Source organism: Choristoneura fumiferana, unplaced genomic scaffold (assembly GCF_025370935.1).
Source record: "Choristoneura fumiferana unplaced genomic scaffold, NRCan_CFum_1 Sck3bRy_100;HRSCAF=285_pilon, whole genome shotgun sequence".
Lineage (NCBI taxonomy): Eukaryota > Metazoa > Arthropoda > Insecta > Lepidoptera > Tortricidae > Choristoneura > Choristoneura fumiferana.
Window position 1 is genome coordinate 1 of NW_027412782.1, and position 21637 is coordinate 21637.

The window sequence follows — 21637 nt, forward strand, 5'->3', positions numbered from 1 at the left end:
GTACCTAAAGGCTTTCGTATATGTAATATCTGGGCGACCGAGCTCCGCTCGGGCTAAAACTCGGTAACAAGCGTTTTCCCAGAGATAAGACCAAGCTAGATCGATTTTTCATCCCCGAAAACCCCTAAATACCAAATTTCATCGAAATCGTTGGAGTTGGAGCCGTTTCCGAGATCCGCGAAATACAAGAATAGCTCGTTTAAGGGTATTAGAATTAGATAGATAACATAACGGACAGCGGTGGCTAATTAATAGGGTCTCGTTGACACTTTTTGTACGAATTGCATACACTTCGCGGCGATCGCGGCACACTTGAAAATATTCGCGGCACACCGGTTGAAAACCTCTTGAGTTAGAGGATTCCAAAGTTTTTGTTGCACTTTTGTTTGTTAGAAAGTAACGTGCATAAAGCTATCAAAGTTTATCTGCTGACCCGCATTCTCGTGTTGAATTGTATTGGACTCCTTAATGTACATAAAAACACATGAAATTAACAAATAACATAATAATAAAATGAACAAAGGCGAACTTATCCCTTAAAGGATCTCTTCCAGTTAACCTTTGAACGATAGTCTGCCACGTACCTCTCGTAGTGTCTTTGTAAAGTACATAGATGTGTCGATGTTTGTACGATAAATTATATTTAAAATTATTGTTTTTTTTACTGAAGTAGTTTTCCCATCAACTAATAGGGGCTTCGCGACCCACAGAGTGAAAAACACTGTTATACAGAGATAAAGGACATCAGTAAGGTGAATGACCCTCACACTAAATTCGAAAATTGAAGTTCGTTCACATCGTCCCGTCCCTCTCACTCTCGTAGGAAAAGCCTATAGAAATACGTTCTGTTTCCCACTATGAAAATTAAAGACAATACCGATGCTAAATTTAGCGTGAAGGTCGTGATTTGTCCTTCTTTCTGTTGTACTTTTAAACGGGGATGGGGATGCTAATGAATGAATGACGTTTACCGAGCGGTCAAAACGCACCCAGCTTCACGCTCGACATTTGATTTTTTCCTTGAGATTTCATATTTTGTTTCCTTTGCCTTCTAGATACTTTAAAAAAAAATTTTTTGTGTGAAATGGCACTATAGCAATCCTGTAGGAAAAGCGAGATAATGAATAGTGTGGAATTTCATTGAAATGAAATTAATTCGTACAACTCAAAGAGTATATAATCACTACGTTTTAAGAGTCGGAACTCTCATACAAAAACAATACCACGATTGTAGTATGAATTCAGTGTCTTTTTGGTGCCAATATCAAGAAACGAACTGCACAGACTAAACAGGGCCGAAAAAGTCACATTGACAAGTAGTGTTGTTAGGAACAGTCGATATTATCGATATTGTAACAGCATAGTGTTGTGCTTTTTTATCGATATATTGTCAAAAAACGGCACGTAGTGGTGCGCTTTTTATTAATTAAATGATCGAATTAAAGAAAAAAAAAGTTGTTTTTCTTAATAATAATTTATTTTCATGTCATGGATCTGTTTTTCTTTACATAGGTAAATACAGTTTCACGTTACACAAGTATTGTATTGTAGTATTGTATTGTCCGTTTTGCACTGCACAGCACTTGTGGAAGGCTGTGCATGTAAATATTCCACACTGGGCAACTCCAAAGCTGAACCTGAAACAAAGTTAAATTTAGCCAGTAGCTTACACTAACTAATGCAAGATAAAATAAAATTGGTACGCACAATCCAATTTTTGTCATATTGCAGGTCAATGACCTATGTTTACCTAGACAACTTTCTTACAATTTCTTGCCTTATTGTCAAATATGTCTTTACTTGTCAAATGAATGAAATGAAATGAAGGTGATCTTGGAGTTAGTTGACAATACATAATTTTGTATACCTCTGATAAACAATCTACTTGCCATGCCAAATGTAATGAAATTAATTCTGTAGTTTTTACCCGATTCTGGTGAAGCCCAAAAGGAGGATTATATTTTGACCTGTATGTATGCATATCCATTTCTATCTCCTCTAACTACTAAGCAGCTCAACCTATTTTTAACCCCTAACGCAAAAAGAGGAGTGTTATTACATGAAGTGTACCATAAACACAGACAATACAGAAAAAATGATCAAGTGCGAGTTGGACTCGTACATGAAAGGTTCCGTAAACAGTTCAATAAAAGTTTTTCTGAAAATTCTTCTAATATAAGTATTTTTTTTGCTGACTGTACTATATGCCCCTGGTTACCAAAGTACTCGTCAAGACGACAAACGAGTCCAAACTCGATGCAGTTGTGTTGTTTATCACAGTGTTCCTATGGTCACCCGCTAGCTTTATCATCAGATCAACTCTAAAATTCTAAATTATGCTATAAGGTATAGATTTTTATCAGTGATAGCTTACCTGTTGTATTGTCAGTTTTACACTGCGCACCACTTGTAGAAGGCTGTGCATGTAAATATTCCACACTGGGCAACTCCAAAGCTGAACCTGAAACAAAGTTTAATTTAGCCAGAAGCTTCCACTAACTTATACAGGTGAAATATAATTAGTGTGTATAGCCAATTTTTCTGTCTATTACTAATGCTCTGACCGGCAACTATACTATACACTCAAAATACCTAGCATTATTATTGATGACGAAGCAAATTAATTTATAACATATATTGTATGTAAAAAAAATATGTGCATGTGTATTGATGGTATTTATTAGGGTTATGGTTTATGGGGCGACTGAAAAACAGCGCCTGTTAGCCAAGGGACTTTGTTCTGCAAGGTGCAGGCATAAGCTGAGTCGCTTTCCCTTTTGATAGTTTGATTGTACTTATTATTTGTTATGTACCTATGTAGAATTTGTAAACAAACTATTAAATCAATATCTTTTATTATTTTATTATTATTATTATAAGATGCAGTAAGTCAAGTTGCAATAGAGATAAATTGAAAATAAAATAAAGTGTTTACCTTGGCTGTTCTTGCCATCTTTAGGGGAAACCCTTCAAGAATTTCTTCAGAAAGAGGTGGCATGGGAAGTCCCAATTTTGGTATGGCTTTCTTCTTCAGCCGGGTTTTCGATTTTGTGAAATCTCGTTGCCAACTACTTTCACCCACTGCTTACAACTGAAATAAAATTTAATTGTCGTGATACTATTATACGAATTGACGTCGGCCAGCCAAATATAACCTCAACACCTATTATCAGATTTATCAGTAACTTTACTTACACATGTTCACTTAGAGGAAATCTAGCAAAGAACATTTTGTTTTCACAATGTTTTTCTTGAATACCACAAATTTCGCATCTCCTCATGTTGAATGGTTTCTTAGTAAAGGACAGCCGTGAAAATAACGGTAAAAACTAGAGTCCTGTCTCGAATAAATGCACTTTAGTGAAAGAAAAGTTAATGCGGAGGAGAAATAATCTCAAACTCAACGCTATTAACAAAACAAAACACCAAATACACGAAAATACAAACACAAAATCTCGCGAAGGCGTCCGTTCCCACGCAGCAGATGAAGGTTTGTGGGCTGCCATATAAAATTGAAAAATAGAACTAAATTTTTTTCATTTACTTAAATAAAAAAGGATATCCAGTCAGAATTATTTTTATATTGTATTATTTATCTTAGTAATATTTTTTTCCGCTTATTTTTTTTTTCACAGCTTAAAATGTGAAGAATTGCAAATATTATAATTTAAGTGAAATCTTCTAAACACAGATCATTTCATAAATATGGCAACCAATAAGTTATTTTGGAGAGGTTGGTACAAAAAGTCACTAGCTCCATACATTAGATTTTTTGTATGGAGTTTCAACCCACTGGTACAACTTCGGCCGTTCCATCCAGTAGTACTTTATTTTTTTGTGTAATTAATTTCATTCATTGACCTAATAATGTATGATTATTTATAATTATGGAAGAATTCGATTGGAACGATTATCTGGAAGCTAACAAAAGTATCGCAGTCCCAGAAGAATTATTTTCTCATGTGAGTAAAGTTGTGATAATACTGTTTAGACCGATGTAATAAAATTACGGATTGTTTTTCTCGTTTCAAGTTTTAAATATAAGTCTGCTTAAAAGTTTGTGTGTTAAAATATTCGTGATTATTTGGACTATTTAGCGGCATTCACGATGGATTTTGGTTTAAAGATTTACTTACACAACTTACTGATGCTGCTGTAAGATCAAGCAAGCGCAACTTGCTCGTGGTATTTCTAAATTTACATGTTCATGGCAAGGCTAACTTTTTTATAAATTATTTGCGTTTGTTACTAAAACTTAATAAGTGGGAAGGTCATACGTATCCTTTTAAATCTTCCTTTTCATCCAACTAACAAAATTTTATAATGTCTTGAGGAAAATGTAGTCTTATGCTTCATTAAAGGTAAAAATAGATGTCGCAATCAAAATGTTACTTAATGTTAAGCCATCTCGAATTTATCTATAAAATTTATCAGTTTTAATCATAGTATAAAAGAATACTATATTTTTGAACTAATTTAATAGATTTCTAGTTTGTGGAGAATTTTATTTGGCATGTGGTATTTTTTACACTAAGTAAAAAAAAAACTATTCTAAGGGAGGGCCAACTAAGGGAAGTTCGAACTATGCAAATAAGTATTTAAATGAATAAATCAACTCTTGACATGTTACACTTATATATAACAGACAGGTTTAGTTATAATATGCATTGACTGTAAAGCATATAAAAATGTCATACCTATATTTTATGGCTTATATTATAACAGTCAATAAACATGCATGTATAAATTACACCAATTAGTATATAATGTCCAACTGAATTTAATTTAATATACAACAAATTAGGTTCCCTTTGGTTTGGTTTTGACTAAAATTTTAGCTACAGTCCGTTTTACTTATTTTTATTGCTCCAAAACAGTAGCTATAATAGCTATATTATATACAATCACAACATGGGATTGTTGAGCTGCTTGCCACTGCCACTGTCTGTGATTTCCGTCCCATATCAGGGTTTTTAATCGCAATATTTACTGAGAATATGTAACAGTGGTAGGTGATTTAACTTTCCTGTGTTATGATTGGAGTTTAAAATAAATTAAAAATAAATTCTTCAGGTGGAAGCAAGCTTATACAATGGCATCAAGCAAGGCATGCTTCTTGAAGTTTGTCACAAGAACAACCCAGATGTCTACTGGATAGCCGAAATTACCATGGTGTGTGGACACCTTCTGAGGATCAAGTTTATAGGGTCCGACTCTGACTTCTGGTGCGACATGTCAAAGACCAAAGTACATCCTTTGGGCTGGTGTGGAAAATATGATGAGCTTATTGAACCACCTGATGAAATTAATGAAAAATATGGAGATTCCATTATTGATATCATGAAGAAAGCTTTGCTAGATGGGCAGTCAGTGTGCTTAGAGGCTTTGAACAACAAAGGATTGTCTCCTATTGATAGAATAAAACCTGGAATGAAAGTGGAAGTCCAGAATATCATTGATCCTTATAAATACTGGAGTGCAAATGTAAGTTATTGTTTTAGTTTTTTTTTCATGAAAATTTTGGTTAATCTGTAAAATTAAATTATGGGGAAAATACTACTGTTTAAAATTGACTTGTATTATTTAGTATTTTATTTATTTCTTTAAAAAACCAATTAATTTAATAATTCTGTTTTATTAATGTCTCTTAATCATAAAATACAAGCATGCAGTAACTATGTATATTTCCAGGTTTGCGAGAATTTTGGTGGGCGTCTGCTGCTCCGCTATGATGGAGCAGACGAGGAGCTGGAACAGATCTGGATATTCTTTTCCAACCCAAGACTGAACACCTTTGGCTATGTCACCAACAAGGTCAGTTCTCTAACTTTTCAGGTGTCTACCAGGGGTGCAATGTGTGCATTATACCTAGGAAAGGAACTGCATACTACTATTACCAGAAGCTTTTTTAAAATGTTGTATTTTAACAAGGCCTTAGTACTCCAAATGTGACTATGTCAGCCTCATGGGAAGCCTCAGATACATCCCCTTTCCCTTTTCACTTTCCCTTGTACAGAAACCAAGTCTCTGGATGCAATGGCCACCATAAGCTTAGATATAAGTTAACAAGCCTATTATTGCTTTCTTGGCATAGATAATAAAATAGAGCTGACACTGCTAAATGTTGAACTGATGCAGTGGCGGCGTAACAGGAGGGGCGGTTCGCCCTGATTCCAGCGCCAAGGGGGTGACAAAGACAACGTGCTTTTGCATGACGTGTTGTATGTAGAAAGTCGTCTTTTACTTTGACAGACCATGATGACGAGAACGAAAGGGGGTGAGGGGGCAGTAATACGCCCCGGGCGCCAACCCATGCGACGCCGCAAGTGCATGTCTTTTAGTAGTATTCGTAGGTTGTTGTGCAACTAAGCAGTAAACCTTGATCATACAAAAAAAACTCAAGATATGAGATATGTACGTGATATGTACCAAAAACCTGCACAAACCTGCGAAGCAATTCAATGGTGTGTGTGAAGTTCCCAATCCGCACTGGGCCCGCGTGGGAACTATGGCCCAAGCCCTCTTGTTCTGAGAGGAGGCCTGTGCCCAGCAGTGGGACGGATATAGGCTGGATGATGATGATGATGTACCAAAAAAATTGTATAATGAAATAAACTTGCTTTGCTATGCACCACTTGAAGTGCATTAGAGCGGCTTCAACTAACGTTTTGTTTGCGCGTATAAGCCCGTTTTCGGAAGCGCGTGTACTAGCGTACGAGTGCAGTTTTGTTTTCTAGCATTGGCCACGCAGGAATACGAGCGCGCGTATGCTAATAAAGCTAGTCTGAAACTTCTGTTATGTTAAAATTATGATCAAGATTCTATTTCAATCAAAACAGAAGAACAGCGCCATTCACAAGACCGGCAATTTTGCTGATTTGGGACCATTTCGTGACATACATACAATACAACTTTTTAAATTTTAAATTCTTTTAGTTATTTCGTACTTTGTCACGAATAAATGATTTCTTTCTTTCTTCCAAAATCTAAAGAAAAAATCGTATAAAGGGTTTTTGCATGATGTGATGGATGGCATAATGAACTGAATAGCCATAAAAACTAAAAGCTTCATTATTTTGGGATCATAGAGAATAGTACCATTTCATAGACTAATACTTAGAATTAAAGAATAATCTATTCTGTTAATTTTCAGGGATCACCATGGCAGTTCAAATATCCAGGCAAAGTCAATAAGTTCCTATGTAAGAACAAACTAAGTACCCAGCTTAGGCAAAGTGCTGAAGAGTCTATCAAAGAGCCAACACCGGCTGATCTGTTCCAGGTATGTAATGAGGACATTATTATAAGACCAAAGAATATCAAATTACTATAAGTACCTATCTTCGTTTTACTAAAATAAAAAATAATTATTTTTCAGCCTAATCCGAATTTTGAACCTCATAACTTTGTTATCGGAATGAAATTGGAAGCATTAGACCCTCACGACATGAAGACAATCCGCCCGGCTACTGTTCTAAAAGTCTTCAACAATCTGCACTTCTTAGTTGTCTTAGATGACAATGCTGATGATTATGAGGACTCGAAAGCAGCTTGGCTCTGCGACTCTAAGCATCCATACATTTTCCCAATAGGATGGGCTAAAACAAAGAACTTTGCTTTTAAAGCTCCCAAAATTTGGAAAGAGGGTGCCTTTGATTGGGACGAATACCTCGCCATGACATCGTCCGTACCAGCCCCCAAGTACTGCTTTGGCGACAAAGAACCGTTACAAGGAATGGAAATTAATATGAAGTTGGAGGCTGTTAACCCAAAAAAGCATGAAGAAATCCATGTAGCGACTATCGGCGCTATAGTCGAACACCTGGTTTGCGTCGAGCTGATTCCTATCCAAGAAAAATTTTGGTATGCGCAGAACAGCGATTTGCTGTTTCCTGTAGGCTGGTGTGACAGCAATAACTATGAACTGCACATACCTGATATAAACGCTATGAGGGAACCTCCTAAAAATGAGGATGATGTCAAACCACCTAAAGAAGAACCAAAGAAATCTATAGAAGAGTGGTGCGAGAGAATTTACTTCAACTACAAATGCTATGCAGGTCCCACAATCAGTAGAAACAAGTTGTCACAGCTTCCAAAACATGTTGGTCCAGGGCCATTGTCGTTGGTACTGAAAGAGGTTTTGAACAAAATGATATCAGCGTCATATAAGCCAGCCAAATTGCTCAAAGATTGGGAGACTGAGGGACCGCCGGAAGAAGGAATGAGGCTTGAAATGTTGAGAGCCAAGTAAGTTTGCAATTTACATTGAAATCTCTACTTTGGCAGCCATGTTGGCTTAAATTACTAATTAATGAACTATAAACAATTAGGTAGATATAATAAGGACTAATTGTATATTTTTAATGTAGCGGCTACATTCTAGCCTATTAATTTGCTCACCTTCACTAATGTTATTACAAATTACCTACTAATGTTATTTTATTACTTGCAGGCTCAAATCCAGTACGTATCATGCATATGTGCCGATAGCGACGACTACCGTCCAGGTGGCATCGTTTTGTCGTGACGTGTGCGTCAAAATGCAGGCGTGTCCTTGCCTCTTCGGCCCGGTAGAATACTTCAACGTGTGTCCTCAGAATTGTCAGCAAGTCGACAAATCTACTTTCCGTAAGTGTTAAATGTTTTAGGATGAAACTGATTTTATTTTAATGATAATATTCTTATCTAATTATTATTATTTTTTCTAGATAATAACACAGAGCGACGAGGTAGGCCAAAAGGAAGCCTTAACGGAAGGAAAAAGAAGAAAAAGGCAGTCCCAGAGAAGAAAGAGAAAGAGCAACAGCCATCTCAAGAAACCGAAAGCAACAAGGACGGAGAGTCCGCTCAAAGCGAGCACAGCGCCGGATCCACGCCGCCATCAGAGTCCGGCACTCGGCCCAACTCTCCCGACAGCTTAGAGTACAAGAGAGGTCAGAGAAGGAAAAGGGAACCCAAAAACAACTACCCCAAACTAGAAATGAAAACTCGTGGCGCGAAACTTCCAAACTTCGCCCAGCAAATGAAAGAATCTCACTGGAACAAGAAGGACATGGAGACAATTTACAGCAACACGTGTGCAAACAAAAAACAAAATCATGACAGCTACTCAGAAAATGATAGCAATGATACCAGTTCAAACTCAAGAGATGCCAAGAACATTTCGGATGTGTCAGATTCTGAAGAACCAGAGCTAAAGAAATTGAAATTTACAACTTACGATCCTCTGCCATCTGACAATAAATTGTTTGAAAAGAACACAGGGGCATCCTGGATAAAAGGGAGGCTTAAATTGTCTCCCAATCCCCTTGACTGGTCTGTGGATGACGTGTATGCGTACCTCAGCAATACGGATGACTGCAAGGTTCTAGCAGACAAGATGAGAGAGGAAGAAATCGACGGGGAAGCTTTTGTCATGCTCGACCTGGCGACAATCAGAGAATTTTTACATATGAAAAAGGAATTCGCTATTCTACTCTGCAAGCACATAACCAAAATCAAGTGGTATTACCTAGATAATTACGATGATAATAGTGAATCATGATAACTTTTTATTTTAAAAGTGTCTCTAGTCCTTAATAAATAATAAAATAATGAATGGTTATGGTGTATTTCATTATTTCAAAAAAAATAACATTCATACGATTGAGGTTCTGCGCAGTCTCTTGCACAGGTAACTGCAGATTTTGGACATAAAAGATTTTTCGTTTTGGTCTGACTCGTGATCGAAGTCTTGGTCTAAGTGGATATTTTTTTGGCGAATGATATTTTGACTGGTATTTCTCTATCAGACAGGCTAGTATTCAGTTCAGATTGTTGGCGCTCGTACATTCTAAGCTGTAACTTCTTCTCTGCTATTCTCTTTATATCTTCAGCGGACGCTGCTTGAATGCTCGATTTATATTCTGCACGCGAATCAATGTTGATTTCTGATAAAAGTTTCCGATATCATTTTAATTTCGACAATGGATTGCCGGATACAAGGAAAATTCTATGTCCTCATTGTTGACTTTATTTAAGTTTCCTGTTTACTCGAGCAGACTTTTTCATCCGCAGTGGAGTCGGTTAAGTGTTATCATTTTGAACGATTCGACAACGGAATGCAAATCACGCAAAAAGGAACTGTTTTGGGAGTTCCCATCGACTTGCACTGGTATTTGTCGTCCCTCCTGTACTGACTGCTGGGTTCATATCAATATGAGGACGACATGAGGGTATACGAAATACACATTTATCATGGCAGTGGAAAGATGAGTCGACCAAAGTTATTCCACTCTTATCGCAATTATGTGTATACTATAAACATGAGGTCTTGCCTCTCGCCTGTGGCTATGCCACTTACTTATCTGCTTCGGTTTTACCTGGTGCCTTTCCATCTCTAATAATTCTGCATGGTTACCACCTTATGTACACTGTAGAGGCAACTCATGATTGACATTTGGTTGCGGTATACCGCCTTCCAATGGCTATGCACATCAATTACCTAGTTGGGCATCGGTCGACTTGCTCCGGTCTAGACAGGGTGTGAGTATGACCCTGGTGACTCTATCATATTGTATTCATTCGTCACTTAGCCGGACGAGGGGGCTTTGCCCCCCCGGAGGCCTCCACCATCCCCTAATAGCCTCGCCACGGTTGCTCCAACTACAGTCGACCGTGCCTGTGTGTTTCCGGACCACACTTCGAATATATGGGAGCTCCAGGCTTCCCTGTCCAATGTCCTTGACTACCAAATGTGCCGTGCACTGCAAGATTGGACTACACGTATCAGAAAGATCATTACCACACTTTACTGGTTTCCTCATCTTTCCACGTATCATGCACATATAGGTCGACATAGATATGCGATAGCAAAGTTAACACTCACCCGGGGTGTTCCAATGGGGTACAGGCCTCCTAGAAGCTCGTAGCTCCTCACTTATTCTTAACAGCTATCCTTCTTTACTGCCTCGCTGTCAATACTTGCCTCGCTATTTTTCCCGCCATCTCTCTATCATAGTACCAACATACATAAGTTAGTCAAAGACTAGGGTGGTATTACCACACTACAAATATAGATTGACAGTACTGATGTTGATACATACCGGTTGTTACATGGCGAATCGCGCTCAGCGCGACACTCCCGAAGGCAGAAAGAGTTTCAGTGCAGTAGTGTGAGCAGGTGACGCGTCCACTCCAGGATTTTCTCTCTGGCTCGAATAGCGGCGTCTCTCCTGGCCCTGGTCCCTGACAGCACATTGTCAGGGTCGGTAGCGTCTTCTGAATTTGAAGTCTCGGTATTCCCTGTACATTCTTGGCTTGGCATTACTTCATTTGGGGTTTCTACCTCATGGCCATGTCTTTCTGGTACTGGATCATTTGGTGGGAGCGGTGGCAACCCTTCCACTCGATTTTGGGCAATATCCAGATCCAAGTACTCTACCGGTGCATCCATAGGTGGAGCAGCCCGTCCTTCCTCTGTTGGTCCTGATTGTGAGGAGTTATCAGTTTCAGTCTCTAACGGATAGAGATGACCTACAGACCGAGTCAATATAGAGTCTCCCACATTTACCTTAGCAACTCTTTGTTTATTATCCGCACTAGTTGTCAGTTCTTCTATCTTCCCGACCTTCCATAACTCACGGTTTTTTATATCTGATTTAATTTGTACGATATCTCCTACTTTTGGTTCACAATTAGAAACAACTCTTGGCTGTTTTGGTGAGTGTCGATATCTCTCTCTCAAACTTGTCAGATATTGGGCCTTAAATATCTTCTTAAATTCCTCAAGAATTATCAAGCCCTTTTTCCAGCTCTCAATCAAATTGACTTGAAGTTTGGAACCATCTACCGTACAAACATTATCAGTTGCTGGGGTCAAGGTTAGACATTTTCCGAGACTAAGAAAATCAGATGGCCTCAAAATGTGAATAACTTCAGTTCCAACTTTTGTAAGTGGTCTCGAGTTTACAACAGCTTCTACTTCCTTCATCACAGTTAATAGTTTGCTGTCTCCGAGAAGGTGTTTTTCTAGAGTGCGTTTTAGTGAATGTTTTACTACGCCTACGAGCCGCTCATAATATCCGCCATGCCAAGGAGCGAGTTGGCAAATAAATCTCCATTCAATGCCCTTTGAAATGCAGAAGGGTTTCTTCACTACTTCAGATGTTAATTTGAAATAAGAAGCATTATCTGTATACAGTCGTTTCGGTGTATTTCTAGTGGCAGCGAATCTTCTGAGCGCTAGAAGGCATTCTTCAGCTGTTAAATCGTTTACAATTTCCAAATGTATAGCTCGCACTGCCAGACAGGTGAACAAAGCAACCCATCTCTTTTGTTTTCCATTTGGAGTGCTCACATACAGTGGTCCAAAATAATCCAATCCACAATATGTAAATGGTGCGCTATAGCTCACTCTCTCATTTGGTAGATCTGGTGCACTTGGTAAACGATAAGGACCACCTCCGTGTCTGACACACCGCTGGCATCTTGAGATGACTCGTTCTACTTGACGCTTGCCTTGTGGTATCCAGTACTTCTCTCTAATAAGGCTAAGAGTATGTGTGGCACCGATATGGTAATTAGCTTCATGAATGTCCTTGATAATTTTGTTAGTAAATTCACACTCTCTAGGCAACAATATAGGGTGTTTCATGTCGTAATCCCATGTGGTATTGGCCATCCGTCCTTGGCATCTCAGTATTCCATCGACATCAAGAAACAGACCGAGATTTCTCGACAGGTGTGTCTTTTTACCTGCAATCTCATCCGCGAAATGGTGCTTCTGCAGTTTCAAAATCTCTGCTATAGTATTATTTGCTGAACTTGATGGAGTCAGAGATTCCTGTATTGCGTCCAGTTCCGTTATTTCGTCATTTACTGTCTTGTCATTTGGTTCATCAATTTCCATTTCCTGATCGTCATTTTGTTCAACGGTTATCAGCTGATTACCTGGGCCATGATCAATATTTGGAATGTAGCTTTGATCACCTTGGTCCAGGCCCTCCCCAACAGAAAGGACTGAGATATGTTTCAGGTAGTACCTATCTGCCGGCCACTTCGATTCATCTTCTCTTAGGAATGTGGGACCGTTGAACCAAAGTTCCTTTGACTGATTCCATCTGTCAGGCCTCGTTGCAACATCAGCTGGATTCATCTTCGTGTTAATATAATGTAACTCCGCTTGCATCTGGTTTTTTCTAATTTCCTCTACTCTGTTGGATACAAACGGTGGTAGTAGTTTGTTTGAACGCATCCATCCATGCACGACCAAACTGTCTGTCCACAAGATTTCTTGGCTTATTGGTAGAGACAGGTTCTCCCTTATATATTTTAGAAGTCTACTAGCTATGAGTAAACCCATGAGTTCTAACTTCGGGATGTGAAGTTCTTTCGAGTCTTCATTTTTCGCTATACGTGACTTTCCCATTAAAAAATGAACTGATGTTCCTTGTTCATTCCTTGATGTCAGATATATGACAGCTGCATATGCTGTTTTTGAAGCATCAGAAAAACAATTTAGCTGGTATGTAGTTTTAGACTCAGGAACATCATTCGTTACACATCTGGGTAGTTCCAAGTGTACAGCCGTCCTTATTGTTTCCAATATTTCTTGCATGGACTGTATCACATCTTCTGGTAAGATTGTGTCCCATTTATGTTTCTGTTCACAGATGTTCCTGAACAAGGTCTTCAATGGTAGGGTTAGTGGACAAATGAAGCCACATGGGTCATATATCCGGGCTAAGGTACGAAGGACCTTCCTCTTCGTGTTTGCAGGTGCATCCTTGTCAAAGTGATGATTAGTTATTTTCAATTTTAATGAATCTCTCTCCACATTCCACGATAAGCCGAGAATTTTCACTGTATCTTCCCGTTTTGCTTGGTGCTCTGTGGGTACAAGATTAAGAAATTCTTTACTATTTGAGTTCCAATCTCTTATATTCATGGATATTTGTTCAAAGGTCTCCCGTGTCTTCTTATATACCTCTTGTGCTTCTTGGACAGAGTTCGCTCCGGTTACTAAATTATCTACATAGCAATTATTGGCTATGTCCTTTAGTAGATCTACATTTGTCTGTGACATATGGTATCTAATGGTCGCCGTCAATAGGAATGGACTAGATATTATTCCAAACGGGACACGGCAAAATCGGAGATAAAGTAAATTTTCTTTTGTCAGGTCCTTTGTTGTGTCTCTCACCCACAGGAATCTGGTCACATCACGGTCCTTCTCTTGAAGTCCGATCTGCAGGAACGCCTTTTCCACATCTGCCACTATTGCCACCCTTTTCGTTCTGAACTTCAGGAGAAGAGCCGTGAGATCCTCTAGCATCGAGGGTCCACTGTACAGGCATTCATTTAGGCTTTTCTTTCCTGATCCTCTTATCGATGCGTCATACACAATCCTTCCTCGCTTCCCTTCACCCTTTACTATATGATGGGCAAGATAGTGAACGGGATGTAAAATATCACTGTTGTGTGGTTCGACTATTTCAATTACATTCCCATCGAGTTGTTCCTTTAGAATGTCGTCATATTCCTGTAGCATTGCCGGATCCAATCTGTTGATTAAACTTTTCAGTCTTCCTAATGCCACGCCGAAATTGACTGGGAGCTGAGGTGGGTATTCAATCCATGGCCATGTTACTTCATACCGTCCATTAATATACTGTAGGGTGTCATTAAAATGTTTCACTGCTTCGTCTTGTCTAGTGGCTTTGGGAGAGTCGTTTATGCCAATACACTCAAGAGACCATAGAAATTTGATGTCAATGTTTCTAAGAGGTAAGTCCGGTTCGGTAAAGTAAGGGCAGCTTGAATTATGACAGTGGCAGTAAGTGTTCACAGTTAATATGTTCTCTTGCCTTGTAGTATGTTCAAGATTTTCTACATTTCCTGATAGCAGCCAACCAAAGTCAGAATCTACAAGGTATAATTCATCCTGAATTTTTTTCTTTCCTTGACGCATGAAGCCCGCATAGTAGTCGTTCCCTATTAAAATGTCTACATTCTCACCAGTAGAATCATCATCAGCCACCAAATCAACCACTGAAGTATCAAATTCAGCTACTGGTAACCTTTCTGTAATATGTGGAACAATATTGACTCTTACTTGTTTCTTGATATCACGTTTGGTTTCTAATAAAATGTCTACAGATGGGCTTGACATTTCCTTCGGATTAGTTGCTCCAAATGTGTATACCAAGAGCCGGTCTTCATTGTCAGGCGTTAGTTGTAGTTTAGAAGCTATCTTCGCACTGATGTAACTTCTTTGGGAGCCACTGTCTAATACAAGCCTGCACTTAAGCTTGTTTCTTTTGTTGTTGGGGTTGGTGACCTGTGCCACGGCTGTCTGCAAAAAGGTAAAGCTATTTGTAATATAACACTTGACCGTTATAGGTTCACTGTCTATAAAATCTTCATTACCCTTTGGCTTCGGACACAGTAGCTGGAGGTGTCCTTCACCACATCGGAAGCATGTTATCTTTCTGTGGCACTGGTCTGTTTTGTGGTTCCTTCTTAGACACTTATGGCACCTGTCCGTTAACTGTTTTTTCCTGGACTCCACATCACTATATCTCTTGCAGTCCATGCTGTTATGGTTACCAAGTTTACAGAAGATACAAGGCAATCTGTTTCTTTTTCTGGCTATGTTATTATTGACCTGACTGTCCATTTTCCGTTTCAGGCTTCTCTTCGGCTTGTAGTTGGCGTTGGTACCACTCCGTATTGGATATTCAGCCTTTGTTTGGAGTACTTCAGTAGTAATGACCTCTTGTTTCGTGTCTAAACCTGTCCGTGTTAGAGCTGGAGCGGTTTGAGCCTTTTCCATAGCCACCACAATATCCACTAAAATCCGTCTTACTGTAGATGTTGAGTTATCTTTAATATTAGACTGTTGGGGCATGAGGTGATACTGATGTAAAACCTGTTCAGGAAACTTGGAAAGTATAGTAGCCCGTAGGTGGTTTCCAGTAGTGTTTTCTCCTAATTTTTCTAGCACCCTCAAATGCCGCTCTATTTCATCAATTGTGCGCCTACAGCTGGACGCCGTATATTCTGCTCGTTCAAGGTTTGTTAACGCAGTATAGTGTGCATCTATGAGTGTGTCATCAGAGCCATACCTTGATTTCAGCGCTTCAACAGCTATGGTGTAGTTGTAGTTAGTTATACTAATGCCTGCTACTGCTTCCAAGGCCCTACCTTCGAGACTACTAATTAGGTACGTCAGCTTGTCTGCCTCTGCTAAGGGCTGGCTATCAATGTTGGAGGCAAACCTGTCCCAGAACTCCAACCATCTAAGTGGTTGCCCATCAAATTTAGGCAATTCCAACTTGGGCAATTTCACACCAAGATGACGAGTCGATGTGCTGCAGTGTTCTCTGGTTTGGACCGACGAAGCAGCCGCGGTCGCCATAGATGATTCGATGGTTGTAACGAAATCTTCAGCTTGTATTTGAATCTCCATCGCATTTGTGACTATTGCCATTTGAGGACTTGGAGAGGTAGATGTGTAATGCCGTATTTCATCTTGTAATTTATTTATCATCCCTTTCAATTGCGCTACGATATTAGACGCGGTGTCAAGCACCATCTCGCCCGACTCGTAATTTTGTTTTGCAACTTCGAAACATTCCTTTAGCTTGTTTTGCCGCATATGAACTACTCCAGTAAGAATTTCTTCCATTTTTATTGCTCGTATACTGAAATACGCGAAAACAATTGACTATAGTCGATGTTCGAAATTCAAAAAAAACTAAACACTATGTTTACAACTGTGAGCAACTCACCACGATGTTTCTCTATTTCTCCTCTCAAAGAACAGCACCGATCGCTGGGGTTCGTGAATAGTTAGTTCGTTGTAAACTGAAATTTAGAAACAAGAAGTATTACTACCCTTTACTATCAGTAAATCAAACATATCACGACCCGCCGGTTCATACAAGAAGTGCAAATTTACCTCTATTTGTTGACTCCGTATATTATTTAGGCTGATCTTCACTGCCACAACAAAAATAAACACACTACAACACTTACTTTTCACTGTAATAAAGTTATTTCTAATTATTTTTCTCAAACTTTATAGCTTCAAACTGTAACAAGCAAGCAGAGAAAAAAACCAACGACAATAGAACTGACAGACCAAATGGCGGCAAACCTAGAAAAAAAATCAACGCAATCCAATGCTACTTATTGCAGCCCGTATTAATACAACGATTATTTATTATTTCTGTAAAAGGTATAATAAATTAATACAAGCAAATATGCTAACACTTGTACAGAAAATGTTTATTCAATACAATAGTTTAATGAAAGTGTGTCAATTCCTTATCATTAATCGATTAATACCGATTCGTGCCGCACTAAACCATAGACAAAAAAGTTTCACAGTGTGGCAAGCTTAAAAAATTGTATCTACAATTTCGATCGGACATTAATAATTTACTTACGCCCGTTCCATACAACATGAATAGGGCTGTATCACATAATATGTTTTGTGGCTGTATGCCTTTCAGTTCTTTTCTTTTTGAAAGACTGACAATCACTCAGCATAATTAAAACACCTTACGCAACATCATACCTTAGACAATTTTATTGGATTAAATAATTCACATGATATCACTCCAAAAATCTCTTTATTGCCATACACCAAATATTTTTTGAAATTAGTAGGTACATTAACAAAACGTTCCGCGCTCACTTTATTTGTTCAGAGACTGAACTATGTACTTGAAATCTTTTACTAAATAAGTCATACTTATCTGACTCATTCGACAATATCCCAGCACTCCTCCACCAAAATGTCGTCCCTCCTGTACTGACTGCTGGGTTCATATCAATATGAGGACGACATGAGGGTATACGAAATACACATTTATCATGGCAGTGGAAAGATGAGTCGACCAAAGTTATTCCACTCTTATCGCAATTATGTGTATACTATAAACATGAGGTCTTGCCTCTCGCCTGTGGCTATGCCACTTACTTATCTGCTTCGGTTTTTACCTGGTGCCTTTCCATCTCTAATAATTCTGCATGGTTACCACCTTATGTACACTGTAGAGGCAACTCATGATTGACATTTGGTTGCGGTATACCGCCTTCCAATGGCTATGCACATCAATTACCTAGTTGGGCATCGGTCGACTTGCTCCGGTCTAGACAGGGTGTGAGTATGACCCTGGTGACTCTATCATATTGTATTCATTCGTCACTTAGCCGGACGAGGGGGCTTTGCCCCCCCCGGAGGCCTCCACCATCCCCTAATAGCCTCGCCACGGTTGCTCCAACTACAGTCGACCGTGCCTGTGTGTTTCCGGACCACACTTCGAATATATGGGAGCTCCAGGCTTCCCTGTCCAATGTCCTTGACTACCAAATGTGCCGTGCACTGCAAGATTGGACTACACGTATCAGAAATCATTACCACACTTTACTGGTTTCCTCATCTTTCCACGTACCATGCATATATGACATAGATAGATGCGATAGCAAAGTTAACACTCACCCGGGTGTTCCAATGGGGTACAGGCCTCCTAGAAGCTCGTAGCTCCTCACTTATTCTTAACAGCTATCCTTCTTTACTGCCTCGCTGTCAATACTTGCCTCGCTATTTTTCCCGCCATCTCTCTATCATAGTAAACATACATAAGTTAGTCAAAGACGGGTGGTATTACCACACTACAAATATAGATTGACAGTACTGATGTTGATACATACCGTTGTTACATGGCGAATCGCGCTCAGCGCGACACCTTTATCGTGACTGTGCACAAACGACTCATTGAAAACTGAAATTCAGAGACATAATATGATGAATCTATCTTTGAATGGATCTTCCATGTCTTCTACCGAACTCCTCGCGGTTTTGTTCCATATTTCTCGATATCTCTGTTGTAGAGTCGAGTCATGCATATGTGTATAAAAATTTTCCAAAAATCTCCTCTACTGTTGTTTTGAAGAATTTGACACTGGAATCTAGCGTACATGACGAAGAGGTAGTTTCTTGGGAAATGTTACTAACTATGTTGTTCTCCAGATTAACAAGATGTGACTCGGTGAGCGCAATCCGGTCTCCTTTTCCATCAGATTCGCTGGATGTGTTATCGCGGGAGACTGTGTCGGTGTCATCTTTGACCGGGGTAGCATCGTGTTCGTATCTCTTATAGTACTCTCCGCAACCACTGTTCTCCGAAGATGGTAAAAACCCAGTTTTGGAAAAGTCTCGACCGCTATCTTGGCTTTGGTAATCACTAAATAAGCCTATGTTGACATCGGATTTGCAAGTAGAACTTGTGTGCGTAGAATCTTTTTGGGTTGTGGATTCATGGTAACTATGGCATTTGTTTAACGAAAAATCTCGACTATCTGAAAAAAAAAGAAGATATTCAGCGGGTCCAGATAAAACTCAAATTCAATGCTAAAGATGAAAGATGAATTACATACTTACACATAGTGAAAATGGAAGGTCACGGAGCTAGATCTCAAAGCAAAAGCTTCATTTAGTTTAACTGTAATCTGTATCGAAATTACAGTTAATATTCATACAGGACCTGGTTGTAAAATCTTAATTAAAATTTCATATGTGAATTAACGGGATTTAATTTGAAAAATATTTCTATACTTCTTAAACCTAACAAAATTTTCACGGCGAAATAAAATGTCAAAACAGAACGAGATTTAATTTTTTACTGGCCTTACTTTCAACAGTTTTAAACTTTATCAACTATGTAACCTTTTTATTATAAACTCATAAAATCAAACAAGATTTCCCTAGCGGCCCCGTGCTTTAGAGTTCGCGTAAATTTAAATGTCGCGGCTTTTTTGCAAGTGTGACCAACATTTTAACAAAAATCTTGGAGGTGCCACATTTTGTCCAGGTACAAGCAAAGCTTGTAAATAAGTTTATCATATTTCACGAATAAATTAATGATATTTATTTTCTTTATTTTTTACTATAAAAACTAATTTGAACTCGAGTCAGAACCTTTTGTTATTGGAAATTTGGAACGCATCAACATCAACAACGTTCTCCAAACAGTTGTCTATTCTTTTGCGAGAGTGAAATACAAAAGCGAGATAATGAGGATAGAGAAAGGACGCGGTATTTGTCATGGCCTCATTGCAACACTAGTTATCTATCATTGTCTATGCATTACCAGTCAGTCATTGAACCGTTTATGAACGAACGACAGCTAAAATCTAAAGCCCCGCCCTATAAATCTGTTATTTTATTTCAGTTAGTTTTACCGCGATGATATTATTATAAAGCAAGAATTTAGGTAATATTTATGTAGTATCTTAATCCGTAATAAGTTTATGCTCGAGTTGGTGTCATCGTTACAGGAATGCAATTATCGATTTACCGTCTCGTGTAAAAGAAAGAAATTATTTAGTTTTTCGTGAACCAGTGCTATTGGAATAGTTAAAGGCCCGGTGATTGCCTATTATGTTGTTGAAGAGCTTCTTGTGTCATAACAGGGCGGCAATTTAGTGATTTACTTGTTACTATTTTTAGTGGGTGTTGTCATTACGGGCAAGCTTCTTTCGGATTAGGTCATCGAGTGTGGTGAACATGTGTGCCGGGGAAATGTGTTGTGCTTAACAGTTTGTTTGGTTTCTTGTTAGATAAACGAGATAGCCGACTGCACCATGGGCACTTTGCTAAAACTGATATGTCTGGCGGCGGTCGCGTTGCACACTTCGGCGCTCCGTAAGTATTTACATATTTGCACGTACCCTATCGTATTGTTATCAACACAATTGTTTTGCAATTTAGTCCATTCAACTCTTAGCCCAGCCTTTATAGTTAGACTGACAATTCAGATGCCTGCAGAAAACCAAAAACTCAATAGCTATAAAGGGGAAAGGCTGTAACATGTAAACAACTCAAGTTTTTTCACTTAGGCTTAATTTTAGAAGCTGTATTTGATAACCTCTATTGGAAGGTTGACCTGTGAGCCTAATTATTATTATTATTATTATATAAATTATCAGGCAGGCAGTTGCAAGCAACTGATAGGTGCCTGTATCTAGCTGTTCCTTGGTTAAGTATTCTTTGTATTATTGTGTTGTGTGGTTGTGTTTGTGTATAATGTGTTGTGTAATTTCATTGATAATGTTGACCCTTAAGTTAAAAATACAACCCAGAGCTTGTTTTATGAATGTAAGTTTGTTTACTTTTTAACTTTCTGTGGAATATAAAAAAGTGTGTTAAAGTAGACTAAAGGATCTCTCAACGAAATTGAAATGGTCTGTTATGATGCTGTGTTCCATTGTACCTAGTATGATATGACTAGCTTTTGCCAGCGGCTTTGCCTGCGTGGGATTCGGTTATCATGCGCTGTTCCCTCGGGAACTGCATTTTTCCAGAATAAAAGTAGCCTATATCACTCTCTCACCCATAAACTATCTCTATGCCAAAAATCACATTGATCTGTCGTTCCGTTTCGATGTGAAAGACAGACAAACATACAAACACACACTTTTATGGGAAACAAAATTATATTGTTTTGGCCTTGCTGTTAAACAATTGCTAAGTATTAATGGCTTAGCAACCATATGCACTAGCATTCATAGTTCTATACCACTTCAAATCTTTTACCAAATTAAATATATATAAAAGTATGTTTATTCCACTTTCTTGCTTTAA

General features: G+C 38.7%; 3 protein-coding genes across 6 annotated transcripts; 1 reads left to right on the forward strand and 2 right to left on the reverse strand.

Moving 5' to 3' along the window:
• The first annotated feature begins 3804 nt into the window (after positions 1–3804).
• Positions 3805–9607, forward strand: LOC141444957 (scm-like with four MBT domains protein 1). The gene is made up of 7 exons (XM_074110742.1): positions 3805–3962; positions 5074–5484; positions 5692–5814; positions 7154–7282; positions 7379–8250; positions 8456–8631; positions 8712–9607. The coding sequence occupies exons 1-7, from the start codon at positions 3888–3890 to the stop codon at positions 9545–9547; spliced, it is 2622 nt and encodes an 873-aa protein (XP_073966843.1). The 5' UTR covers positions 3805–3887; the 3' UTR covers positions 9548–9607.
• On the reverse strand, positions 9558–19648 carry LOC141444958 (uncharacterized). The gene is given in 7 exon segments (XM_074110743.1): positions 9558–9762; positions 9765–9940; positions 16776–16851; positions 18778–18807; positions 18810–18918; positions 18920–19353; positions 19436–19648. Coding segments are annotated over 7 exon segments (951 nt in total). The 5' UTR covers positions 19440–19648; the 3' UTR covers positions 9558–9640.
• On the reverse strand, positions 10169–17982 carry LOC141444956 (uncharacterized). 4 transcript variants are annotated; one of them, XR_012453245.1, is made up of 2 exons: positions 11088–17982; positions 10169–10993 (listed from the first exon to the last, which is right to left on the reverse strand). XR_012453245.1 is itself a non-coding variant. In XM_074110739.1 (2 exons), the coding sequence occupies exon 2, from the start codon at positions 16670–16672 to the stop codon at positions 11144–11146; it is 5529 nt and encodes a 1842-aa protein (XP_073966840.1). In that variant the 5' UTR covers positions 16673–16851; positions 16946–17982; the 3' UTR covers positions 10169–11143. The 4 variants fall into 4 exon arrangements, 3 of the variants coding, with proteins under 3 accessions (XP_073966840.1, XP_073966839.1, XP_073966841.1); XM_074110739.1 differs by having other exon boundaries at positions 10169–16851; positions 16946–17982; XM_074110738.1 differs by having other exon boundaries at positions 10169–16688; positions 16776–17982.
• Positions 19649–21637: the final 1989 nt, after the last annotated feature.

Bases quoted from the DNA above. Each gene is read 5' to 3' on its own strand.
- LOC141444957 (XM_074110742.1), top strand. From the start codon at position 3,888: ATGGAAGAATTCGATTGGAACGATTATCTGGAAGCTAACAAAAGTATC. The intron at 7,283-7,378 runs GTATGTAATGAG...ATTATTTTTCAG, and splicing joins CACCGGCTGATCTGTTCCAG to CCTAATCCGAATTTTGAACC. The intron at 8,632-8,711 runs GTAAGTGTTAAA...TATTTTTTCTAG, and splicing joins AGTCGACAAATCTACTTTCC to ATAATAACACAGAGCGACGA.
- LOC141444956 (XM_074110739.1), bottom strand. From the start codon at position 16,672: ATGGAAGAAATTCTTACTGGAGTAGTTCATATGCGGCAAAACAAGCTA.